Source organism: Prunus dulcis, chromosome 1 (genome assembly GCF_902201215.1).
Source record: "Prunus dulcis chromosome 1, ALMONDv2, whole genome shotgun sequence".
Classification (NCBI taxonomy): Eukaryota; Viridiplantae; Streptophyta; class Magnoliopsida; order Rosales; family Rosaceae; genus Prunus; species Prunus dulcis.
This window is the reverse complement of record NC_047650.1, coordinates 34,738,648-34,763,352: the sequence shown is the minus strand read 5'-3', so window position 1 is coordinate 34,763,352 and position 24,705 is coordinate 34,738,648. Positions and strand designations below refer to the sequence as shown.

General features: G+C 37.6%; 5 protein-coding genes across 9 annotated transcripts; 2 read left to right on the top strand and 3 right to left on the bottom strand.

The window, feature by feature from the left end:
• The first annotated feature begins 1,192 nt into the window (after window positions 1-1,192).
• LOC117616506 (la protein 1) lies at window positions 1,193-4,338 on the top strand. Its single transcript, XM_034345841.1, has 11 exons — window positions 1,193-1,206; window positions 1,279-1,354; window positions 1,444-1,522; window positions 1,649-1,798; window positions 2,006-2,148; window positions 2,292-2,440; window positions 2,720-2,818; window positions 2,901-3,333; window positions 3,580-3,727; window positions 3,846-3,930; window positions 4,035-4,338. Exons 2-11 carry the CDS (start codon window positions 1,304-1,306, stop codon window positions 4,123-4,125), a joined length of 1,428 nt encoding a protein of 475 aa, XP_034201732.1. The 5' UTR covers window positions 1,193-1,206; window positions 1,279-1,303; the 3' UTR covers window positions 4,126-4,338.
• A 1,673-nt stretch (window positions 4,339-6,011) lies between these two features.
• On the top strand, window positions 6,012-12,239 carry LOC117613816 (transcription factor MYB3R-1). Of its 3 annotated transcripts, none has more exons than XM_034342402.1 (12): window positions 6,012-6,241; window positions 6,907-7,117; window positions 7,554-7,608; window positions 7,922-7,979; window positions 8,224-8,318; window positions 8,465-8,568; window positions 8,763-8,891; window positions 9,067-10,858; window positions 11,015-11,343; window positions 11,443-11,557; window positions 11,640-11,876; window positions 12,036-12,239. In XM_034342402.1, the coding sequence occupies exons 2-12, from the start codon at window positions 7,041-7,043 to the stop codon at window positions 12,159-12,161; spliced, it is 3,117 nt and encodes a 1,038-aa protein (XP_034198293.1). In that variant the 5' UTR covers window positions 6,012-6,241; window positions 6,907-7,040; the 3' UTR covers window positions 12,162-12,239. The 3 variants fall into 3 exon arrangements, with proteins under 3 accessions (XP_034198293.1, XP_034198295.1, XP_034198294.1); XM_034342404.1 differs by having other exon boundaries at window positions 6,061-6,214; XM_034342403.1 differs by lacking the exon at window positions 6,012-6,241 and adding an exon at window positions 6,258-6,360.
• A 525-nt stretch (window positions 12,240-12,764) lies between these two features.
• Window positions 12,765-16,539, bottom strand: LOC117632986 (aspartate aminotransferase, cytoplasmic). Its single transcript, XM_034366644.1, has 12 exons — window positions 16,219-16,539; window positions 15,802-15,873; window positions 15,441-15,502; window positions 15,243-15,326; window positions 15,028-15,127; window positions 14,819-14,939; window positions 14,506-14,669; window positions 14,237-14,374; window positions 13,914-14,035; window positions 13,667-13,761; window positions 13,340-13,460; window positions 12,765-13,109 (listed from the first exon to the last, which is right to left on the bottom strand). Exons 1-12 carry the CDS (start codon window positions 16,453-16,455, stop codon window positions 13,025-13,027), a joined length of 1,401 nt encoding a protein of 466 aa, XP_034222535.1. The 5' UTR covers window positions 16,456-16,539; the 3' UTR covers window positions 12,765-13,024.
• Window positions 16,540-17,143: 604 nt separating this feature from the next.
• On the bottom strand, window positions 17,144-20,732 carry LOC117632995 (aspartate aminotransferase, cytoplasmic-like). 2 transcript variants are annotated; one of them, XM_034366654.1, is made up of 12 exons: window positions 20,441-20,730; window positions 20,272-20,343; window positions 20,062-20,123; window positions 19,898-19,981; window positions 19,560-19,659; window positions 19,354-19,477; window positions 18,916-19,079; window positions 18,630-18,767; window positions 18,309-18,430; window positions 17,971-18,065; window positions 17,764-17,884; window positions 17,144-17,343 (listed from the first exon to the last, which is right to left on the bottom strand). In XM_034366654.1, exons 1-12 carry the CDS (start codon window positions 20,513-20,515, stop codon window positions 17,253-17,255), a joined length of 1,248 nt encoding a protein of 415 aa, XP_034222545.1. In that variant the 5' UTR covers window positions 20,516-20,730; the 3' UTR covers window positions 17,144-17,252. The 2 variants fall into 2 exon arrangements, with proteins under 2 accessions (XP_034222545.1, XP_034222553.1); XM_034366662.1 differs by lacking the exon at window positions 18,630-18,767 and having other exon boundaries at window positions 20,441-20,732.
• Window positions 20,733-22,319: 1,587 nt separating this feature from the next.
• LOC117633011 (tetraspanin-19-like) lies at window positions 22,320-24,134 on the bottom strand. Of its 2 annotated transcripts, none has more exons than XM_034366672.1 (5): window positions 23,759-24,134; window positions 23,466-23,565; window positions 23,191-23,271; window positions 22,964-23,068; window positions 22,320-22,905 (listed from the first exon to the last, which is right to left on the bottom strand). In XM_034366672.1, the coding sequence occupies exons 1-5, from the start codon at window positions 23,920-23,922 to the stop codon at window positions 22,651-22,653; spliced, it is 705 nt and encodes a 234-aa protein (XP_034222563.1). In that variant the 5' UTR covers window positions 23,923-24,134; the 3' UTR covers window positions 22,320-22,650. The 2 variants fall into 2 exon arrangements, with proteins under 2 accessions (XP_034222563.1, XP_034222572.1); XM_034366681.1 differs by having other exon boundaries at window positions 22,364-22,890; window positions 23,759-24,129.
• Window positions 24,135-24,705: the final 571 nt, after the last annotated feature.

Genomic DNA, 24,705 nt, shown 5'->3' with positions numbered 1-24,705 from the left:
ATTAGAAATTAATATTGCAAGATTGAGGGAGCAAAAGGAATGATAGTGGACATCAATATTCTTATGCTTAGGGTTGAATCTCTGTATGTATGTCTCAGATTGTCTTCCAATCTTATTGTGATGTGGTCATTGCCATATCAAACGGTTCTTAATGTTGCGATAATTATGTAATTAGTAGTGGATTAGGACAAAGTCTAATTAACCCTTAGTAGTGTATATGCCTTGTTGATGAATGAAAGAAATATGAAGTATTATTCCCAAAAACCTCTGAATTTCAACTCTTAATTGTTTGCCCATTTCTGATGGGAGGTTTGTGTGCATTTGTCTCCATACCTCTATCCCAAATTGAGTACATATTGATTCAAGGAGTAAGAAGTGATTCATTTATATTCAAATTGGTAGATCTCTCTGAATTGAGTTGGGGGTGTGTGGATAATTCAATTCAATACAATAGCCATGAGGTATAAAGCTTAGTTGAGAACCAAGTAGCCAACTACATAAATCTTACATTGATTTGAAAGCTAACTAATTGAGTGATGGTCTTTTCGTCCCCAAACCCTAAACCTTCGCAAGTACCACAATCTATACTCGGCTACACACATGGCTTATGGTCGTTTGTCAGTCGTAAATGCATGAATCACACAGTAAATTGTACTTAGAATTAGGACAATTGGTACTGAGGACTTACTCAGATGGACAAACTGCAAAACTCAAGGTTTTGAGAGCTGTTGACTGCAAATTAAACTTAAAGTTTGAGAGCCGCTGGGTCTAAATTCTTGCGTTGGAGAACCGTTGACTTAGCATTGACTACTATGCAAATGTATGCATCCGTGTGTCTTTAGATTTTAAAAGATTTTAACGTGAAAATTTTAAATACGAAGATATATGCCAAATGCAAATTTCAATCGTGTTCTTCACCATTCTTTAACGTGTGATCGTGAAGCGTGATCGAGCAAAATCCAAGTTAATTGCAGGAGGTTGGATGTTGCCCGTTGCCGGTCCTTTAACCTTGTGGGTCCCACCATTCTCTGTTTATACACGTGGCAGATAAATGGAGAATTACTGACTGGAACGACACTGTTACATAAACCCGGCCCACTCGGATTTCTTCAGTTTAAAAGCCAGAAACGAACTCAAAGCCCAAACCAAAGCTTAAAATATCCTGCGAAAGCCAAAACCCTAGGAGCGCTCTCTCTCTCTCTCTCTCTCTCTCTCTCTCCTCTGTTCGCTTTCGGCTTTCGCTGTTTAGAAGCCAAGCAAGTTACACGAAAACACATACTCTCTCTCTCTCTCTCTCTCAACAATGGCGACGCCTTCATTGGACGAAGAAACTTCGAAGAAAGTGCTCCGCCAGGTTCAGATTCAAACGCTTCCAAATTTGATTGATTTTGTTCTGAAGAATTAATTTCCTAACTAACTGTGATTTTTTTGTTGTTTTTGCAGGTTGAGTTTTACTTCAGCGATAGCAATCTTCCTCGGGATGATTTTCTCAAAAAAACCATAAGCGAAAGCGAAGAAGGATGTATCCTTTGTTTGAAAGCCGTGCTGTGGTTCTGAGCATTTTATGTATTTTTCAATCAATTTTCTGTTAGTTTTGTTGACGCTTTGGATATTTGAGTTTTGGTTGACCTTGACTGTGAACGTTTAGTGGTTAGCTTGGCTTTGATATGCTCGTTTACTCGGATGAGAAATCATCTCAAGTTGGGGGATGTGAAGCCAGACAGTGTCCCTGAAGATAGAGTAAAGGCTGTTGCCGAAACTCTTCGAAAATCTACCACCCTAAAGCTTTCCGAAGACGGTGAGTTTTTTCTGGCCTCTCACTGTTATTTTTCAATAATAGAATGCAAGTAGAAAGCAAAGGACCCACTACACTAGTGGTTTGTAGCAATTGCTCCCTCAGGCAAGGTCCTGGGTTTGAGGATCGCCTAGGTTTGGTTGAAAATTTGTTTCTGATTGATAATGAATGTATCCTTTTGACAAAATTTATGATAATTATGTGTTTTAGGCACAAAGGTTGGCAGGTCAACTGAAATCCTGAAGCCAGAGGAGTTGATAGAGCAGGTAGACATAAGAACTGTAGCTGCTTCACCGTTTGAGTATGATGCGAAGCTTGAAGATGTCGAAACATTTTTTGGACAATTTGCCAAGGTAGAAATCAGTTCATTGATGTAACAAAGTAAATTAACAAATTGGTTATTTAAATTGTTATGGTTTGCTTGAACACTTAAGTTAGTCTGGACTGTATATTGTTGTAACTTGTAAGTGTAAGAATTTGTTCTCCATTGTTTCAGGTTAACAGTGTGAGGCTGCCTCGTCATGTTGCAGACAAAAAGTTGTTTTGCGGCACTGCCTTGGTCGAGTTTTCCACAGAGGAAGAAGCCAATAAGATCCTGGAGCAATCTTTGGATTATTCAGGTCTCAAGTTAGACCTAAAACCAAAGTAAGTTTCACTTATCCATTATCATGGGAAAGTGTGTTTTTGCTGTTGTGTTTAATGAGATTATGACAATCCAAGAAGGTATGGCTTGTAATCGCCAAAAATAGATACATTTCTGGCCCTTTTTTAAAAGTACATTCTTCCTCTGACAAATTTTTTTCATTTGATATTAAATGTGCCTAAATGGATATATCATATTGTTAAATGATATGATTTTTGTTTGTGTGCTTGCAAGTCCTCATTTGTATATCTGCTCCTTCTAATAGAATATGCCTGATGCAGGAAGGATTTTGATACTGATAGAGAAAGAGAGGTAAAGGAGTATGAGGCTCGCCCTCGGACAGATACAAACCGCAAGAATAACTCAAAAGCAGAGGCGGAGTAAGTAGATAATAATATTTGATTTCCAGTTTCTTTCCCTTCGAGGGGTTTAACCTGCTTAACTATACTTATGATGTTACAGCTATCCTAAGGGGTTGATTGTTGCATTCACGTTAAAGAGCACGTCAGATAAAGCTTCTGCAGAGCATAGTGGTACTCCTGCCACTGCTAATGGTAGTACAAATGGTAACAAAACCGATGGTCAAGTTGATTCTTCAGAGAATGCTGCCGAAGAAACTGAAAGGAAGGAGTCGGAAGATGTTAACAGAGGTGATGTAGATGAAGAAATTCCTGGAGAGGATGTTAAGGAGAATAAGGAAAATGCTGATGAGAAAAATAGTTCAGATGGTGGTGAAGGAAAGGAAACTGGAGATGGGGAAAATCCTGCTGAAGTTCCTGCTGCAAAGAGTGAAGAGAAGGAAGAAAAATTGAGTGCTGCCGCATACAAAGATAACATGGATGTCGTTATGCGTGAGGATTTGAAGATTGTATTCCAAAAATTTGGCACTGTTAAGGTACCACAATGATTTTATCTTACTTTTTTTTAGCAGGATTTGAAGACTGAATTAAATGATTTCCTCTTCCATCTCTGTTGTTTGTAAACCCTAATGGGTTTGACAAAGATGTCCTAATCACCTTGTTTCTCATTGATTACTGATAGCAGTTAAGAACTTTTAGGTAGATCCTTGGTATTCTGCATGGTCGTTTTTGCTTGAGTTGATTGGTTCTGACATTTTGACATGCGTGTCTGTTATGTGAAGTACATTGATTTTAAGATCGGAGAAGAATCAGGATACATTCGGTTCGAAGAGCCTGAAGCAGCTCAGAAAGCACGTGCTGCTGCAGTCCTTACTGACCTAGGAGGTCTGGTTGTGAAGAATTTCATTGCAACTTTGGAACCAGTCAGCGGTAGGCATCAACCTTCATCTTTATTTCATTTTAGTGGTTGTCTATCAGCCTGGTGTTTCATGAGTAGTATTTCTTTCTTCTCTTGTATTGAATGTTGTTTTGCTTGATATTCTTTCAGGTGAGGCTGAAAAGGAGTACTGGAGCCTCTTCCGTGGCCACCAAGAAAAATTCCGCGATAGTAAGGGCCACCGCGGAGGAGGAAGGTTAGTATTACTTGTCCTGCTTCCTTTTCATTCCGTGTTATATTTTTATCCAGAGTTAATCTGAAACTCACTTCCATTTTTCGATCTATGTTTGCGATTACCAGGGGAGGGAAACACAACAATAGGGGTTGGAAACATGGCCGATCAAGGGACAATGACAATGGAGGTCGCCCAAACAAAGCCCGGAAATTTTGAGCTACAGGAGAGCCGTCCGTCCAATCCAGAAATCTCAAATCTGTTTTGGGATCAATTTTGTGCAATACCGTTTAGAGATATGTTAGGCTTATTAGCACATTGCTTTTTGATCGCCTGGTGGCTTTTTTTGCTTCGTTTTGAACAATAATATAGTTCCATTACCCTGTCACTGCCTAACTCGAATAATATAATTATTCAAATTTATTTTCCTAATTTATTTTATTGTTTTTTATTTGCTGATATTTGAAACTCCATATTGCGTTTAAATTCTCAGGAAATCATGAAAGTTTACCGTAAAATCATAATAATAATAATAAAAATTTAAAATTTAAAAAATTTTAGAAAATAAAATGCAGTAAAAATCAATTAAAAAATGACAACTGACTAATTTTAGGAAAAATTTACTGTAAAATTTTTAATAATAAAATTTTATAAAAATCAATTAGAAAAGTTTACTGTAAAATCATATATTGTAGTGTATTTGGTGACTCATTTAATAACACAACAGAAACCATGGATACTTCATGAAAACGTACAGATAAATATCCATTTCTTAAGGGAATCAGATCCTCTTTATTTTTTATTTTTAGGACAAGCGATAGTCTAAATTAGAGAGAATGGGGGATAACTATGATGTCGTAGGAATTCGAACCTGAGACTAGGTCAATGTTATTTTTTACCGAGCTAGACCTGTTGACAAGATCTCCTTAGTAGGGATAGCAAAAATCCCCACAGGGGCCGGTCCCCGACCCTAATGGGGGAAGATTTCGGGACCAAACGGGTGTCAGGTACGAGGATCTCCTTTGAAAAATTCCCTACGGGTATGGGTAGGGGATGGTATTGATGTCCCCATCCCCTAACCCGACCCAAACATATATATGTTTATATTTAAATAAATACATATATAATTATAATATTTATGTTTAACCCTAAGTTAACCTCCCTCTCCTAATTCTTCCTAATCTTCTTTGGAATTTCATATTGATGTGATTTTGAATAGTTAAGTTGAACTTTATAGTTAATTTGGATGTGTTGAATGATAATTTAATATAAAATTTAATGTTAAAATGTATAATAAATATTTTTTATGCAAACAAATTCGGGAATTCGGGGCGGGTATGGGGAATAGTCCCTCAAAGGGAACGGGGATGGGGACTCCCCGAAACCTATTAAACAGGGATGGGTTCAAGAACGGAGGCGGGGATGGAAAGCGGAGACGGGGATGGTATTGTCATACCCGGCCCCTACCCGGCCCGTTGCCATCCCTACTCCTTAGTCTAAAAAGGTTCTCTTAATCTCTCTCTCTCTCCATTCAAATATCTCCTCATTTCCTCTCTAATTATTCCTTATTAACCACCCCTCTACTAATTATTCCTAATTAACCATCCTTCTACGATTGCGAAATACATAATGCCATGCAGCAAATATATGAATTTATATTTTACACGCATTCACCCATATAAGTCAACAAATATTTCTTAATTTATAAATGAAACTAAACAAAAAATCAACAAATATTTCTTAATTTATAAATGAAACCAAACAAAAAATCAACAAATTTGAAACCCAACAAGCGGTCAACGGATAGACAATACATAGTGGATTGAGATTAGCTTTCATTTTTCCCATGAGAAAACAAAGCCTCCATAATTACAATTGCGTTTTTTCTTTACCCAAATTACAATTTCAAAAACCTAATTTTTGCCCCAAAAAGAATTTGAGTAAAAATTTTAAAAAAAAACAAAAGAGGAGAAAATTAACTTGTCCGTTGAACTTTTTTAAAAAAAGTACGGCAAAGTAGGTCTAGAGGGGCCGGCTTCCGTTCCTACGTGTCAAAATCTGGACCGTCCGGCATCTGAAACTTGCTCGACCTTTAACTCAGAGGGTTTAAAACTCCCGTAGTCCGCCCCTTTATGTTTGAATAGAGCTCTGGACCGTTTCACTTCTCTCTCTCTCTCTCTCTCTCCCCCCCTCTTTGTTCTGCACTGTGTGTGCAGATCTCTTTTCAAATTTTGCATTTCTTCGTTTCGATCTTCAAATGTGCTCTGTTTCGATCGTATCGTCGACTTTCTCTCTCTGTGGAATCTCTGTAATTCGCTCTTCCAAGCTCAGTTCGGTCGGTGGCTTAGGGTTTTCATTTTGACTACATTTGGGTTTTTTCTTTATTGATCCCAACATTTTGTTTTGATTGAATTAATTTGATGAAGCTTTCCTGATACCCCAAGTTTAAGTTATGTGAGTTCTGGATTTTTTTGAATTTGAATTGTGTAAACAATTTCTTTCCTATCTGATGGCTTAATCTGCTGGATATTGACAAATGGTTCATTGATTTTCAGTTGAATTTGAGTCTGATATGATCTATTTAAAAATTTACTCAATCCCATTTTGAGTTTGAATATCAAGGAGTTACTTTTGTTGTTGTTGAGCTTGTAGCGGTAGAATTGGTGAATTTTGCGTTTTGGATGCTTTAGGATATAATTTGCTATGTTTGAGTTTCTTGGGTGCTTTGGTTTCTTTGTAATTCATGTTCTTTATCGTTATAGGGCATATGATGTGGTCCAGTGAGCATAGCTATATTTCTTTGCTGTGCCAGCTTTGATCTGATTTGTCAATGTTTTGCCTAAACTTACTCATTTTCCTGCATCAACAATTCAGCTTGAATTCTTCAATTCTTTATTTTTAGTTTGTTCATTCTTCATGGGGCTTCATTTCTTGTTGTGTTTTTATCCTCAATTTTGAGCGAAATATCTCTTAATTTTATCATTGCTCATGTTTTTCCAGCCTGTGGGTTTTCTGTGCAACAAGGTGGGTCCTACCATTTCATAGGGTGATTATAATGATTTGGAGTGCAAATACAGAAGAGAATTGTCGAGTAGGAATTGGGGTATGCAGCTTGACCTGTCTGTTGATAAACTATGGAAGGTGACAGAACAAATTCTACTCCCTCAGAAGGGCTCGGTGACAGTATTCAGAAAGTTAGAGCTCTCCATGGGTAATTCTGTTGAAAACTATTCAGTCTTGCTTTTTAGATGTCATCTCCAGTTGTCCATCTTGATTTGAATATTTACTTCATTCAAAAATTGAAAAGTAATCAACTTTGTGTTTGGTGCCGTCAATGGATTGGATCATCTTCAATTAAGTGAAAGAAGGATAACGTACTCTAAGGCTGTGTTCAGCACTTTCTGCAAACTTTTAACTAAAGTGCATATGTTCATTCTTTATTACCACCATTTCTTAGAAGTTGGCCGTTGTTAACTTTTTACTTGGGTGTCTTGTATGTGACAATGTGTGTATTATTAAATTCTCAATCTTCTATGTTTTAGGATTCTCTCTCTGTATGCCATTTGTTTTAGTAGTTTAAAATTATCCTCAATTGAGAATCTGTTATATGAATCAATGTTTGTCTAATATTTGCAAGTCTATTGTAGGAGGACTAGTGGGCCTACAAGGCGTTCTACAAAAGGACAATGGACACCTGAAGAGGTAAATTTGATTTTAAAAGAACAAACTATCATAAAGACACGTAAGTTTATAGTTAGGTATATAAAAAAACACCTGATGCCAAAAGCAGCTATTGTACCATGGGCTCTTTATATCTTATTCAACAGAAAATGGGTTCTTGTGATATAAATTCTTTTGCTGCTCTATTTTGTATATCACTGATATTCAGTTCTCAACTCATTGTGCTTCTATTTCAATACATTTTCTTGTGTAGATGCATCTTTTTCATTCGTTCTTTATTTCTTTTTCTTTTTGGAATATGTAGTACTTATGATTTTTCTCTCTTTATATTCAGGATGAAATCTTGCAGAGGGCAGTTCAGCGTTTTAAAGGAAAGAATTGGAAAAAAATAGGTACTATTGTGGAACTGTGTGTCCATCTCCATTAGTACGTCATAAAACTAAAGATAGTTTTCAATAAACTTTAGCCCTGTTTCTCTTTATGGCCTTCTCTCCTTCTAACTCCCTCTGTCTGTGCATCCCTCCCTCTTATCTTCCTTTATTTGAAGTCACGAAGCATTTTTGTCTTAATTGGTGCTACTTTTTACTTCACATATGTTCTATGCATTGTTTAATTGTGAATCTTGGCGATGTGTAGCGGAGTGTTTCAAGGATCGGACTGATGTGCAATGCCTACATAGGTGGCAGAAAGTCTTGAATCCAGAGCTGGTCAAAGGTCCATGGTCTAAAGAGGTATCACACTACTTTCGCACTACTTTCGTCTTATTTTTGTGTCGATTTCCTCTCTGCAGTGTTTGAAATTTTTTTGTCTGATCAAATAAGTTTTCTCTTTTTATGTGTAATGTTTCCTTACTAGTTGTTTCTCCAAAATTGATTAGGAGGATGAAATTATTATTGAATTGGTGAAAAAATACGGGCCAAAAAAGTGGTCCACCATTGCACAACATTTACCTGGACGTATTGGTAAGCAATGCCGGGAAAGGTATGGTAACAGAATTTATTGTGGATGATTTCATTGATACAGAATTGTAAATCTTCAACGGTCCACCAGGATCAGGTTGTGCATGTTAACCCTCAGTGGAGTTACTATTATAATGATTTACTCTTGGGTTGTTTATCATATTTTTCTGTTCCAGTATTTGTTTCTTTTGCTTACCATGTTGAAACTACTTTTAGGTGGCATAATCATCTTAATCCTGGCATAAACAAAGAGGCATGGACACAGGACGAGGAGCTGGCTCTGATTCGTGCACATCAAATGTATGGGAACAAATGGGCAGAGCTAACGAAGTTCTTGCCTGGAAGGTATGCCCATACGTTATGTTGAGGCAAAGAGTCTCTGTTATTTCTACTTAAATTTTTTGTGAAACAAAATGAAATGTTTTCCTTTGCTACTATGGGTGTTTAGTGTAACTAGATGTTCTTCTAATCTGGTGCACTGGCAACAATTGTGATATGTCTATGGTTGCATGGTCAACAGGACAGACAATGCTATAAAAAATCACTGGAACAGCTCTGTGAAGAAGAAGTTGGATTCTTACTTGAAATCGGGTTTACTTACACAGTTTCAAGGACTGCCTCATGTTGGACATCAAAACCAATCCATTTTGTCATCTTCTTCAAGAATGCAGAGCAGTGGAGATGATAGTGGTGCCAAAGCTGCAGAAGGAGAAGAAATTTCAGAATGCAGTCAAGATTCTACTGTTGCTGGTTGCTTTCTCTCGGCAACGGAAATGACCAATGTGGTACCACATCCTAGAGAGGAATTTCAGATAAATGAAGTATCCCGTTTAGGAAATGACCCAAGCTGCAGTCCAGCGTCTTGTTCAGAACCATATTACCCATCTATAGGAGATGCCACTTTTTCCATCCCAGAAATACCTCCTGAAATGGTTTGCTCCAAATTCATAGAGCAAAATTTTTCACATGAGGCTGGAGCTTCAATGAGTGGGAATTTCCAGTTTAATCTGCATGAGTTACCTATCAATTCCTCACTAGAATGTGGCCAGGAATCATCAAGGATGCATACTCATTGTGTGGGTTGTAATGAGAGCCATGAAGGGGTGAACGCTCCATTTCAAACTTCTACTTCCATGGGGAATATGGCCGTGGGTTTTGTTAAATCAGAGCACATGTTGATATCTGACGATGAATGTTGCAGGGTATTATTTTCAGATGCAATGAATGGTGGATGTTTTTCCTCTGGAGATTTTACAAATGGTGCAAACATGGTTGATTTGGGTGCTTGCACAGATTCAGTACTTCTACAACCATCAAACCTCCAGATATCTGAAACTGGGAGAACTTCAGCTTCACAAGTATATCATCCTTTGAGTTCTGATGTAACTGGAACTTCGTGCTCTCAAGTAGTTTCTGCTCATGAAGGTCCGCTTATATATGCTGGAGAACCTAGTCATTTATTCAGGGTTCAAGAGCAAGAGTTTGTCACAAATTCAAATGACGGGTTTATCTATACCAATGACTCTGCCAGCAATGATACAGGAATGCAAGAGCAATCAGATCTGGTTAAGGATCCTTCAAAATTAGTACCTGTAAATACATTTGATTCAGGATTGGATTCGCAAAATTGTCCTGTGGATGTGAGGTCAGATGAGCAGACAGAACAGCAGGATGGCGGAGCTCTATGTTATGAACCTCCTCGCTTTCCAAGCTTGGATATTCCATTTTTTAGTTGTGATCTTGTACAATCTGGTAATGACATGCAGCAAGAATACAGTCCACTCGGCATTCGTCAGCTGATGATGTCTTCCATGAATTGCCTTACTCCATATAGGTTATGGGATTCACCATCTCGTGAGAGTAGCCCTGATGCTGTGCTGAAAAGTGCTGCTAAAACTTTTACAGGAACGCCGTCTATTTTGAAGAAACGACACCGAGATTTGTTGTCTCCATTGTCGCCATTGTCAGATAGAAGAATTGATAAAAGGCTTGGGACTGACCTGACCTCCTCCTTGGCCAGAGATTTTTCACGTCTTGATGTTATGTTTGAAGATAGTGAGGAAAAAACAACTTTACTCTCTCCATCTTCTAATAAGAATAGGAATTCTGATTCCCCCAGTGAAGATAAAGAGAACAAAGGTACATGTGAAAGCAGAATAGAAAAAGGAACTGACAGCGCTGCATTATCAGATGATGGAATTGCACATAAAGATTTTGATAACGGTGAATCCCAGGAAAAGACAAAGCAGTTCCAAGGAATTGCTGATATTGATGCTAAGAATAAGGTTGATGTTGTCCCCACTTCACAAATTGTGAGTTTCTCTTACCTATATTTTCACATATCAGCTTTTTATCAGGAGATATACTGTGAATTTCAGGATAGGTATATTACTGGCCAATCATATAGGTGGATTTTATTTTGCATTTGTTTAAAATATTAAATTCTCATATTGCCTTCTGTTTTTCAGGCGCAACAGACCTCTGGAGTTCTTGTTGAACATAACGCAAATGATCTGCTATTGTGTTCTCCTGTTGGTTGTAAAGCTGAAAAAGCTTTGGGCACAAGTACTAGAACTCCTAGAAGTCAGTTTCGTAAAAGCTTTGAAGCTACAAACCCAGGAGTCCCTTCTAAATCTTTTTCTGCAAGACAATGCGCATCGGTTAAATCCCCTACTATATGTGTGAAAAAGCATGAAAGTTACTCACTTGTAGATACATGTGTACAATCTGATTCTTTGTCAGTTCACCCAGAAACAACTGGTGATAATGCTGGGAATGATATCAGTATTGAAAACATGTAAGATTTAGTCTTTTTTCATTATCATTCTCATTCTGATTGTCAGTGTCATTATCCATATCTGATGGGTTTCTTTGGTGTGATGGTGCTTAATGATAGATTTGGTGACACTCCGTTCAAAAGAAGTATAGAATCTCCTTCAGCATGGAAATCCCCTTGGTTTATCAACTCCTTTGTACCTGGCCCAAGGGTTGATACTGAAATTTCAATTGAGGTACCTTAAATTCTGGTTTTCTTGTCAAATTATGTGGTAAATGTGTTACTTTTAATTAATAAATGTGATTTCCTCTCTCCAGGATATTGGGTTTTTTATGAGCCCTGGGGATAGAAGCTATGATGCAATTGGGTTGATGAAGCAGATAAGTGAGCAGACTGCTGCTGCCTATGCCAATGCCCAGGAAGTTCTGGGAAATGAAACCCCTGAAACATTATTCAGGGAAAGACGTAAAAACCAAGCCTTGGTGGACCCTGAGAACAATCATGGCCCACCTAATCAGCCTGGGAGCAGTTCCCTTTCGGCTGCAAATGTTTTGGTATGATTATTTAATTTTTCATTTTTTTGTTGGGTTTTTCAAGAATTCAAGAAATGGGTTAATTTTTTTATATAAAAAAAAAAAAGAAAAAAAGAAAAGGGTTTGTTTTTTTCTTATCAATGTTGTGAAAATGAGCTGATAATTTGTTCATCTCTGTAGGTGGAGCGTCGCACCCTTGACTTTAGTGAGTGTGGGACACCTGGCAAGGGAACAGAAAATGCCAAGTCTTCTAATGCTAAAACCTTTTCAAGTCCGTCTAGTTATTTGTTGAAGGGATGCAGATAAAAAAAGCTTCTTGTAAGAAAAGATTGTAACCATAATATCCGTTGTCCTATATATATTTTTTTTTCCAGAGTTGCCTTAGTAAATTATGTTATCCATATATGTATGTAGTTTTTTTTTCCTGCTTTTATTTTTGTTAGTGGCTGGATCCAGTAAATCAATTGATTGAAAGAAATTCTTTTATGAGCTAATCCCTGGTTCTTATATTTATTGTGCTAAGAGTATATTATTTTAATTTTGTTAGGATCAAATTTTTTTAATCAATTCTACTATAACAATTTATTTTTGTTCTCAGCAAATATATATATATATATATATATATCCCTGTTTAAGCACCAACTTACGGATGAGTCCCACTATTCTGAATTTATTCAAACAGATTTATAACATGCTTACTTAGATTGAGGTTGTAAATATGAAAGTTGGAATAAGAGTGCAAATGAAAAAGAAAAAGTATGAAATCAACTGCTCATCAATCTAATTCCTGACAAATTCCTGATTTTAACGTGAAACCGGCGTAATTTTCGATTCCTTATATGCAAAAAAATATGTAAGGAAAGTTGGAAGTCGGAATTCATTTGAATAGCATGACCAGCAACACGGGGATAAAGAAGATGCATATATATATATATATATATATATATATATATTGTAAGGTAGCAGGTTGAAACAAAAACTCACAAGCCCTGTGAAAAAGAATCCAGGTAGGGTACAGCGCATCTCTAGATCGCTCACTTCGTACTCGCCAAATCTTTAACCTCATTTAATGAGGTAAACAATTATTACAACAAAAAATCTGGAAAGGGTAGAATCCGACATGGATTTGGCTCACAAAAAACGAAAAAATGTTGCCCTGGAAACATGATTTAGGCAACGCGAGTAACAGCTGCATGTATTGCCTCTGTAAGATGGGGGACAGTCCTCGAACTCAGACCAGCCATGCTGATCCTCCTGCCAAAAATGAAAAGAGAACTTAAGCCATATGATCATTCACCTCATTATGCCAAACCCTCACTCTGTTCGTATCAAGACGAGTTTGGATTAGTCTATTGCTACCAAATTTTAATTGTTATCCTAGTGCTAAGTAAGGATAACAATAAAAACATAGGCAACAGGAAGACCAACAGAGACACAACAGCAGAACCTTAAAATTATATTCAGAAATAAAGCTGATTGATTACCCATCAGATGTCATGTAGATATGGTACTCTTTAGTCATGAAAGCAACTTGCTCGGAGTTCAATCCTGTGAAGGTAAACATTCCAATCTGCTTGATGATGTGGCTCCAGTCACCAGGTGTGCCTGCAGAATATAAAAGTCAGCAAGGTGAAACAACTATGCAAAACTGCAAGGAGTTTGGATTTCTTTACAGTATTCCTTTGTCATTCGACTCATTCCCGTGTTGATTAACGATTTTTCTATATCCTATGCTGATCAAATGAGTAATTACATTGTTACTTTAGTTAAAGATCTACACGACCAAGACGGTCATATATGGAAGTACTCACCCTTTGCGCGCAAGGATTCAAACAGTTGATGTCGCATGCTGATGATACGGTCAGCCATTGCCTTCAACTCAATTGTCCATTCGTTGAACAAGTCCCTGAGTACAGAAGAAAAAGGGGATAAGGTAAGGTAACTAGAAGTCAACTAAGGAAGAAAAAAAAAATTCTGGTGGAATTCAATCATTTGGTGAAGACGCATCAATCCAATAATTGTCATTTCACAGGCACCCGGACAAAGTTTAAAAAGTACCTATCCTTGAGAATGGTGGATACAATAGATGCACCGTGAATGGGTGGGTTTGAATACATGGGCCTGATCACAAGCTTCACTTGGCTCTCAACCTTACTTGCAACATCAGCAGTCTTGCAGACCTACGTTAGAGTAGAATTTGCAACAGACAACACAATCAAGAGATAAACTTAAGATGTATGCCAAAAGTAGGTCTGAAAAACATTCTGGACTTTTTTTATTTTTAAAAAAAGTTCTAGTGGGCAGTTTTTTTCTTCTTAATTTTTTGTTGGATCTATCAAAATAATGCAATCCCAAACTGGAAGTTATTGAACAAGTCTTACAATGCTTAGGGCACCAACACGTTCTCCATAGAGCCCCATGTTTTTCGCGTAACTTTGAGCTATGAGGCACTCTCCACCATCAGCAGCAAACCTACGAACAGACTCTGCATCTGCATCCAAACTTCCACTAGCAAAACCCTACAAATACAAGAAAACATCAGGCATTAAAAGTAGAAATAGCATGACATTAAACAATATAATAAAATAAAATAAAATAGAAAAAGAAAAAACTAGTGTGCAGGAGATTCCGAACTTCATACACGACCTACCTGATAAGCACTGTCAAAGAATGGTAATAATCCTCTTGATCTCACAAGCTGTCTGATCTGCTCCCACTGCTCAAGGGTTGGATCAACACCAGTGGGGTTATGAGCACATGCATGGAGAAGTACAATTGCTCCAGCTGGTGCAGAACGAAGGTCTTCTAGGAGGCCTGTTAACAATAAGAACCATAAGCAGTTTAGTGATATTATAACTATGGTGCCAATTAAAATCCAAATGGAAGAAGATGAAATAGTTGGAGGGGAAACATTCAACTGAGACAGAAACCATAAGTAACTATTAACTAGTCTAATTCTAAACCTTGGAAGTTGAGGCCACGCGTTGCTGGATCATAATATCGGTAACTTTTCACAGACAACCCTGCCAGAGTGAAAACTTTTGTGTGGTTTCCCCATGTCGGCTGGGGTATGTATATTGTACGCTGCAGAAAAATAGACAAGGTCAAGTTCACTGAATAAAAATCCAGATAAAGATAGAAGCATGAGGTTATGCAACAAGTAAGCACTTACTTCATGATAATGCTTTGCCAAAAATTCACCTCCAACTCTCAATGAGCCAGTTCCTGACAGACATTGGACAGTAGTAATACGGTTCTCTTGAATAGGAGGGCTGTATCAACCAAGTAAATCATGCATGAAACCAGGTAAACAAGTGACCAACTCAAAAAAGGAAAAACTTAATAGAACAACAAGGGATCTGAACGTTAATAATCAGTCTTTTGTACCTGTCAGCACCAAGAATCAGCTTAGCACTCAGTTTATTGAAATCTGCCAGTCCAACAATAGGCAAATATTCCTTAACGCGAGACCTGGAATATAAAGCAGATTTGAAACGTAAGTCGTCAACTAATAGTAGAAATCAGTTTAATGTCAATAACGTTGGCTTCTTAGTTAATGGTGCAAATCAAAATGATATAACCCACCTGTCATTAACAAGCAGCTGTTCTGCTTTCCTCACTACATTCAGAACAAGTGGTTTTCCTTCCTGTCATGCCATGAAGAAATGCAGTTAAGAAATTTTACACATTCAAAAACCACAATAAAAACTATTACCATCAACGACAGTGCCTTCAAAAATAAAATAAAATAAAATAAAAAATTGTTATTATTTAAAACAAAAAAATTACTCGACAACCACGATTTTTACAACGAGACAAACATCAGCATCTCCTAGTACCAGTGAGCAGGCACGCTCAATTGCGATAGATTAGAAAAGACATATTTGTCTGATGATACACAAAATATTACAAAACAATAATTAAATTCAGTCCATAACGGACTCACCTCAGTTCGATAAGCACCAACACCCAAATTCAACTTAGCTGGGCTCGGATCTTTGTTGTATGCAACAGTCACCTGTTTGTTTGATCAAGAAAACCAAATAAACATGTTTAAAAAATCGTTAAAAAATCAGGTAAACAAAACCAAGCATGATCAACTAAATCAGAGCATCAGTTGCATGCATGACACATGAATCATGATCAACATCAAGCGAAGACTAAAACACCCAAAAACGATCGAAATCGAAGATTTCTAAGGATTTAGGGACGAACAATCAAAATACTGTTAACATTCAAATAAATCAATCACCAAAACTGTTTAGCTTAATCAAAACCAAAATTAATACTAAACAAATGAACATCTGAAATCTCATAAAACATTCACACAAATATCAAGCACAGATGAAGAAAGAGAGAGTACCCCAAGTATTGGATCCTCAGGGGCGCGAACGACGTGAGCGAAGACAGAATTGGCATGTGCCGAAGTTGGCGAAGCAGAGATTGAGCTGTTGTTGTTAGGATCCATGGCAGACGAATCGAGGTGACGCACGAGAGCGTTGATCCTCCGATCACTGCTGCTTGAAAAAGAAGAAGAAGAAGAAGAAGAAAAGGCAGGAAAAGAACTATGGGCGTCGGGTGATGGGAACTGTGGGCACATGTTAGGCAGTTTTATTCGTTCCAAGCTTAAAATACGCCTTTTTTAAGTCGGTGTTCGGGGTTTGGTGTATCAGTGAGGAAAAGCAACAATTTCTGACTGTTGGGGCATTTCCTTTTATAAAAACGAAAAAAATGACTTACGTGGGTGCTTACGTGGCAAGTCATGAAGGCCTACCGTCTCTTTGGTGACACTTCCGATTAAGTGGGCCCCACCCTACTTTTCCCTATTTTCTATTATTTGCCCCATTTTATTATTTCAAGGACAAAAGAAACCCACGGGTCATCGTTGATTTCATCCGGGGCATTGCTTCTCGCCGTTGGATTGAAGCTGTTAGTCCGGCGACGTAGAAAACCGTTTTGGAGATAGCTGTCCAAAACAAGACACGTGGACATAGCCCACTGGATGTTATGGTTGGCACGTGGTTCGAGGTTGAGAGATGCGGGCTGCGTCTCTGTCCGATCATATTTCGCGATTGTCGAGGCCCTAGATTGAAGTATTGACTACTACGCAAGATATCTATGTAAGGGTTGCCGTTAGCGATTTCTGACCGTTGATGTATCGATATGGATACATCTCTCACCCTGATGAGATATATTAACGGTCAGAAATCGGATCACCTTTCACCGTTGATGAGTTGTAAGCTTGTTCTTTACCATTGATGCATGCGAAGTTTACATATCATCAACGGTTAAAAATAATAAGTAATCTAAGCCATTGGATTATTAAAATTTACAAGGTCAAATGTATACATCATGAGATTAGACTGAGGTGTACACGGAAGCAAGAAGGGTGTGTAACTAATTTAGACAAAGGGTGGTAACAGCTGCATGTATTGCATCTACAAGATGAGGAACTGTCTTAGGACCAAGACCCGCCATGTTAATCCTCCTGCACAGAAAGCCCATATTTTGAATTAAGTAAAGAAAGAAAGAAGACATTTACTCACGAGATTATGATGAAAAATCATCAAAATGAACAGAACATGGAAATTTGGAGAATCTAAAGTCTAACATCTACTTTTTACATGATTTTACATAATAATCTTGTAAGTGAATGTGGTTTCTACGTGATTTTTCATCGCGATGAACAAAGTCATAAAAAAATCATGATGTTTGGTAATGGAGTTTAGAAGGAGTGAGTAGCAGTGGAAAGGGCTACAATCCAAAGTCTTTTGTGTTGTCTATGATAATTTCCCAGAAGGATTCTGCGTGGACCGACAGTATCAAGCCAAGGACACTAATACGTACACACGTGCAAATACACACGCATTGGAGAAAAGAGCTTAAGATAAGTCTTGTGATTTTTTACCCATCAGATGGCATGTAGATATGATACTCTTTTGTCATGAATGCAACTTGTGCAGGGTTCAATCCAGAGAAAGTAAACATCCCCACATGTTTGGTTATGTGACTCCAGTCACCAGGAGTACCTGCCAAATAATAAAAGAGAAGTTGTCAAAAATGACTGGAAACAATGGAAACAAAAGGCTATTTTTAGGTGACTAATCATGCTTGCCTTTATCACACAGTGCATCGAATAGGCGTTGGCGCATGCTAATAAGGCGGTCATTCATTGCCTTCACTTCTATACTCCATTCGTTGTACAAATCCCTGCAAACAAAGCATCCACAATCTTGAAAGACAAATTTAAGAAAGAAGTTTGTTCTACCATCAAGTTACCAGTAATCTCAAAAGCTTAATCACATAGGAAAAGGGGACAATAGTCAAAACGAGTAGCCAAATGTGAAAAGAACTTATTGAACTTATAAAGATAAGCCATAGTTTCCTGATTCCGATGTTCTCAGTTAAACTGCATAAGGGCAGACACCAGAATGAGTTTGTATACTCCAATACCTGTCCTTTAGGATGGCAGCCGCGATGGCTGCCCCATGAATGGGTGGGTTAGAATACATGGGCCTGATCACAAGTTTCAGCTGGCTTTCAACATGGCTAGCCACTTCTGCTGTCTTGCAAACCTATTAAACAAAAAGCTATATAAATTTTAATTGCTAGAAATCCATTGATGTATATATGTACAGAAAATAGAAGAAACAATGAGCATAAATACATGCACTGGTACTAAAAAAACAAGGTCTAAAAGTAAGCAGCTGTGGGTTTTTTGGTTATGTTTTTGTTTTTCAGGCATTTAACTGCTAGGAAAAATTGATGTCTTACAATGCTGAGTGCACCAACACGTTCACCATAAAGCCCCATAATCTTCGAATATGATTGGGCTATAAGGCATTCGCCGCCATCAGCAACAAACAGACGAATAGATTGGGCATCGTCATCCAGATTTCCACTGACAAAACCCTAGATAGAGCTCAGGAGATGAAGGTATCAAGATCAGGACACTTGCACCAAGTTCTCAGGTACGACCTCCCACAGGCTTAACACTAGGGGGATCCTAGAAAACTGCAAAGTTGAAGCTGTTCTGAGCTTTAAGGAAACAGTACCTTACCTGATAAGCAGAATCAAAGAAAGGTAACAACCCTTTTGATCTCATCAATTGTCTTATCTGCTCCCACTGTGGAATAGTTGGATCAACACCAGTAGGGTTATGAGCACATGCTTGGAGAAGCACGATAGCTCCGGATGGGGCTGATTGGAGATCTTCCAACATGCCTGGCATTCACCAAAAATGAATCACAATATGTGATCAAAAGAACACTCGGTTAATGTCACACAACTCACAAGTGGAAAGGGGTAGGTAGACCATTAGAAGCAGAAGAATTGTCGATTTTAATCAAATATATTCACAATCATAATTTGTATAATCTTATTAATATCTGACAGAAAATAAATACAGTGTACCATAAAAGGGAGGAATAAAAGGGTAATGGAAAACCAAAACAAGATAAGACAAGAAGTAGCGTTTCCAAACAGAAAAGTGAAAAACCTTGAAAGTCCAGTCCACATGTTCCTGGGTCATAGTAACGATAAGTTTTTATTGCTAGCCCTGCCACAGAGAACAAATTTGGGTGGTTTCCATATGTTGGCTGGGACATGTACACTGTATGGTGCTGAGCAAGGGACATGATAAGGCCAAGTGACAGTCAGTTATGAGCACATACAAATGCAAAATGTAAAGGACAAGGGCTTTACTTGGGGGTAATGTTTCGCTAAAAACTCAGCTCCGATCCTCAATGAGCCAGTACCAGACAAGCATTGGACAGTGTTGACTCTATTCTCCTTAATAGCAGGGCTATTTCCAAGAAAAATGAAACATGCAATCAGCAAAAGAAACCCAAATTGTTCATAAAGAAAGATAAACTCCAATGACAACCAGGATCTTTACGATACAACACTGTTTCAAGGATGAAAAGGCAATTGCCTAGTCTCCACACAGTAATGTCAGCCAGATTATGCATCATATAGAGGGCTCCATGTTTTGCAATATTAATTAGCGTACTATCATAAGGATTATGCTTAGGCTCAAATACCTGTCAGCACCCAAAATGAGTCTAGCACTCCATCTGTTGAATTCTGCGATTCCGGTAATAGGAAGATACTCCTTAAAATTGGACCTGGAAAATCATCCAAAGTGGAGCATAACCACAACTTGAAGCAAAGTTACAAATGCAAGAACAATAATGAAACACCTTACATGTCATTAACTAGTAAGCGCTCCACTCTTCTAACTACATTCAAAATAAAAGGCTTCCCATCCTGCTTTTACATAAGAATTTGAACAAGAATAAGAATTTTTTTTGGTGTTAACTGCTAGGGACATGCAATCCAATCCAAACCCATCTTTTCAAAGCAGTAAATATATTTTCTACAATGCATGTGTTGAAGTGAAAAGATGAAAACCCACCTCTGTTCTATAAACACCAAAGCCCAAATTCAGCTTCAGGGGACTCGGGTCTTTGCCATAAGCAACCTGCAACTGCTTGTTTCAAACCAAAAACAATCATTCTTACCAGTTATAACCAAACACAAAGAAATCAAAGTTTAAGAAAAATGTGGGAAATGCATTTCTTTACCGCATAAAGTGGTACTTCAGGAACCTTAGGAATGTGGGCAAATACAGAACCACCATCTCGGGACTCCATCTCCATGGACTCAGCAGAGAGTGTCCGTACGATCAGTGAGGTGGTAGAGGAGGTGAAGCTCGAAGGCTTTGACGTTCGTTTGGACAAGCTTTCGTTGGTTTTTCCAACGATGAAAGTTTTAGTAGTTCACCGACACAAGGGACGGTGTCGTCTTCTCATAAGGCCGTCTGGTTGAAGGGAAATGAGATTTAGGGATGGGAAATCAATTATTTTTTCATATTTGGTAGGTTTAGGAGTGGAAAATTATTGTCTGGCCTATGGAAAAGTAGGGGAAAAGTGAGGTCATCTTTCCAACTTGGGTTTTGTTTTCCCTCCTCATTGAAAAGTTTGGGAAAATGAGCCAATATTAAATAAACATTTTTCATGATCATTTTGTCTCCATTAATAATTTAGAATTACAATATATCATTAAATGCATTCTTTTTTTATTTGATTTAATATGGGTATTATTGAAAATTTATACAAACTTTGTTTTCCATTCCTACACAAAACAAACGTGGAAAAGGAAATAAAGTGATATTTTCCGGTTACTTTCCCAGCATTACCAAACGTGGGAAAGGAATCTTCCATTTCTCATCTCTTGGGAAATGATTTTCCCTCATGACACCTGTGCGGTAAACGCCACTGCCAAGTTTAGAGAAAACGACAATGTGCTATATCAGATAATGTCATTCCTACAAAGGCTTACAATAATGTTGTATTAAATCACACTTTTAAGGCCATCTCCAACCCAAATGAGGCTAAACCCAAATTTCTCCCTTTAAAAAATACAACTATTCATGTATTACCCAGACTCAAACAGTTTTTTCCTTCAACCCTACAGACTCATAATTTGAGTCTGCAATTTTATTAAATTGTTTTTAAAAGATTAACTCCTTTTTTTTTTCTCATTAATTTTTCTTGACATTATTTTTGTTTCAACCTTCATGAATTAATTTTCTGAAGATTTTAACCCAAAAAATTCCAAAATATAATATAATTTTACTCTTTTTTTTCAAAAGTACAACAACATTTTATTTCAGACTTTAATGAGCATTTATAGAGTTTGGGATGTGTTTTGGGGTTATATCTGATTTACAATCTTTTTATTTATTTATTTTAGCTGTTGGATTTTAATTTCAGTCTTTGGATAATTTGTTTTCCCCTTGATCAAGTCAATTTTTAATCACAGTCGTTGGCTTAAACTAGCCATTACATTTGAAATAAATAAAAAATCAATTTGGTTGTTTGAATTGCAGTCATTAGATGGCAACAACTACAAGCCCATCTTGCGCCACGCGTCAGCAACTTTCCCTTCAAGTAGCCTACATGGCTGGCCACCTCCGCAGTTTCTCTTGCTTTCCGCCGCGTGCTGCAAGTTGCCTTCAATTTGGGGCCCACAAATTTTCTGTATGGATTGGAAAGCTATACCAGTCTGCCCAAAATTCCCCACCTCCCTATACATGCGTTGGAGATGAAATTGGATCAAAATTTGGGATTTTTTAGGTTTAGCTCTCATGGTTAGAGAAGGCCTAAAGTGGTCCCAACTTCTTCTTACCAACTTTATTTTTGTTCTTCTTGCCAACTTTATTTTTGGGGAAGGAATTTTGCTACCTTCAATTGTCCGTCCAAATCATTGATGTAATTTGTCGATCATCCTAATCATTATTGTAATTTGTCGTCTGTTCTAATCATTGATGTAATTTAATTCGGTATGCATTAACGGCTAAGAATTATTTAGGATAATTAATGGTGGGTGACAGCTCATGTTGGTAAAGTGGATGAAGGGGAGTTGAACCCAAGACTTTCACATCATAGGAAAATCAGCCACGGGCATACAAGGTCATTTATATATGCTTTTGAAGTAAATATAGGGGAGAATTAGTATTTTTACAATTACAAATATTGGTCTTTTTTTTTCTTTTTTTTTTTTGTGTGTGGTTACATTTAGAGGAAAGAAACCCTGCAGTTTCGATCCTGGGTGCCAAGCAGGGTGAAGTGGGAGGGCCACAATCACTGTGGTAACCCTGCTGGACATCATTTTTTCTCTCTTTGGTACTGCTTGCAAGTTGCTTTCTTTTAGCCTCACAAATTTCCCCATTCAACTCAATACAGAAAGGCAGGGGAACCCAACCTAAAATTCTGTACACATGTTCTGACTTCTAACTAAGACTGACTCTTCTATGAAATTGCATTCTGAAAAATCTGTTAACATATGACAAAAAGCTCTCTCTTGGGGAAGCTTCATAATTTATGAAACCGTGTCTTGATACATCAAGTAGAGATTGGGTAGGTGCTGCCAGAAAAGAATATCTGAAGTTGGGTATTTCGGAATCGTTGCAGTGTGCTCTTGGCTCAGCCCCAATAACCCAGAGAATAGCTGCTAGAACAATAACTTTGATCTGCAGAAATGGCCACTACATGCATCAGTGTAATGAAATACCCAAATTCAAAACAGAAAGATAGAATTAGTACCTGTGGCACCAAAATGAGAATTACAATCAGGCGGCACATGTTGACATGAAATATCAAGAAGTCCTTGAACTTGATGTGGTTCTTATCAATGAACTTTGCAAGTTGCTGTCACAAGAAGGCAATCCAAGAAAGAAAAATCCCGTATAAGAAAACACAGAAGCAGCTCCTTGAAAAAAAAGTGACTTCAAAATTAATGGTTACCAAGTTACAATTCCAGGAAAGCATACCATTTCCCAATTCATCTTATAGAAAATTGCGACAATCACGGAAACTTCAAGGCAGAGAAGGGAGAAGATGGAGATAATGTACTAAAACTGATCAAGGATAAACCAGATTGATGAATTTATGTAAAGATTTTACAAAAATAGATTGAAATGGCAAAGAGCATAGGCTCCTCAAAAAACACATTTATGGGTTATTGCTGAAAAGTGGTAAGAAGTTAAAAACAGAGAAAACTTTTTCCCAAACATTGCTGTTCATCCAAGCTCATCAGAAAGGATACTATGAAGAGAACAGAACTGCTGCTACGGTGAGCAACGATATGACCGCAAAGTGTGCTTAAGCAGACAGCCATTCCCACACCTAAACATGCATATATAAACCTGTCAAACAGAAGCAGTTAATGATTTCAATATGAACAAGATCATAGAAAAACTGGGTAGCAGCCAAGAATTCTGCTCAGAACTTTTAAAATATAAAAAAAAAAGTTCCCAACTTTTGGTGCACTAACACGAAAACAAGCACAATATTGAATAAAAAAGAAATTACTGAAAAGGAAAATGAAATTTTATGTACCATGGCTTAGGTATATATGAAACAGAAGGCAGCTCAGAAACTCCAACCTGCCATTTCTTGATGAGCCAAAGAGAGTAGATAATCACTCCAACACCACAAAGATTGACAAATAAGTTCACTGCTCTCATTGAAGTGTGCACGCAACACCTAGCGCAGCCTACCATTTCTCTATCAGTCAGCAGTATTATATGCTAACTTGGCCTCCATAATTTATTGCTAGCTAGATAAGTAAAGCCACTATATCAATATCCAAATTCTCTTGCTCTCCCTTCAAGTTAAAACCATGTGGTTTGAAAACTCTGCTGGGTCGAGAAGAAAGGTGGGTTGTTGAACTTGGCTGGAGGTTGTGCGTGTGGGAGAGTAATCCACAGTGACCATATAAAGTTGGAGGTTCATAGAAAGTTAGAGGGGGAAGATACATACCCAATTCAGATAGTGATCTGTCATATCCAATTTCTGGAAGAAAAAAAAACAAAAAAACAAAAAAACACACATTTATGATTTTGTGCTATTTGTATGTCGGTACTGTACGTGCATATAGAAGAGACGAGGGGTCAATTTGAATGTTAGATAGAGAAGCGTGTGTGCGCGCGCGCATACACCTAACATTCAAACTCCAACATTTGAGCAAGAGAAAGGCTCTGTCTTCATCTATGTCAACTAAATATGTCCCAATTTATTTGTTCAAGGATAGAATTACACATTTGATATTGGACCAAATCTTGGATCATCCAGACATTCATAGAATAATAATGTGCGATAGTCTAAATTTGAGGGAATGAGGATTTCTCACACACACACAACTATGATGTCATGGGAATTCGAACCTGAGATCTCTAGTCTGCAAGTCAAGGTCATTTTACACTATGCTAGACCCCGTTGGCATGAAGAAGTTTCTTTTAATCATGTCTTTAAGGAAGCTAATTTTACTATTGATGTTGTAGTTG

Excerpts from the sequence above, each read along its gene's own strand:
- LOC117613816 (XM_034342402.1), top strand. The coding sequence starts at position 7,041 with ATGGAAGGTGACAGAACAAATTCTACTCCCTCAGAAGGGCTCGGTGAC. Across the intron at positions 7,118-7,553 it reads AAAGTTAGAGCTCTCCATGG|GAGGACTAGTGGGCCTACAA; the intron begins GTAATTCTGTTG and ends AGTCTATTGTAG. Across the intron at positions 7,609-7,921 it reads GACAATGGACACCTGAAGAG|GATGAAATCTTGCAGAGGGC; the intron begins GTAAATTTGATT and ends CTTTATATTCAG.
- LOC117632995 (XM_034366654.1), bottom strand. The coding sequence starts at position 20,515 with ATGGAGATGGAGTCCCGAGATGGTGGTTCTGTATTTGCCCACATTCCT. Across the intron at positions 20,124-20,271 it reads TTGGTGTTTATAGAACAGAG|GATGGGAAGCCTTTTATTTT; the intron begins GTGGGTTTTCAT and ends ATGTAAAAGCAG. Across the intron at positions 19,660-19,897 it reads CTCATTTTGGGTGCTGACAG|CCCTGCTATTAAGGAGAATA; the intron begins GTATTTGAGCCT and ends TCTTGGAAATAG.
- LOC117633011 (XM_034366672.1), bottom strand. The coding sequence starts at position 23,922 with ATGGTAGGCTGCGCTAGGTGTTGCGTGCACACTTCAATGAGAGCAGTG. Across the intron at positions 23,272-23,465 it reads GCAGTTCTGTTCTCTTCATA|TACATTATCTCCATCTTCTC; the intron begins GTATCCTTTCTG and ends GATCAGTTTTAG. Across the intron at positions 23,069-23,190 it reads ATAAGATGAATTGGGAAATG|CAACTTGCAAAGTTCATTGA; the intron begins GTATGCTTTCCT and ends TTCTTGTGACAG.
- LOC117632986 (XM_034366644.1), bottom strand. The coding sequence starts at position 16,455 with ATGTGCCCACAGTTCCCATCACCCGACGCCCATAGTTCTTTTCCTGCC. Across the intron at positions 14,375-14,505 it reads TCTTTGACAGTGCTTATCAG|GGTTTTGCTAGTGGAAGTTT; the intron begins GTAGGTCGTGTA and ends TTGTATTTGTAG. Across the intron at positions 13,461-13,666 it reads TGAATCCTTGCGCGCAAAGG|GCACACCTGGTGACTGGAGC; the intron begins GTGAGTACTTCC and ends TATATTCTGCAG.
- LOC117616506 (XM_034345841.1), top strand. The coding sequence starts at position 1,304 with ATGGCGACGCCTTCATTGGACGAAGAAACTTCGAAGAAAGTGCTCCGC. Across the intron at positions 1,799-2,005 it reads CCTAAAGCTTTCCGAAGACG|GCACAAAGGTTGGCAGGTCA; the intron begins GTGAGTTTTTTC and ends TATGTGTTTTAG. Across the intron at positions 2,819-2,900 it reads AACTCAAAAGCAGAGGCGGA|CTATCCTAAGGGGTTGATTG; the intron begins GTAAGTAGATAA and ends ATGATGTTACAG.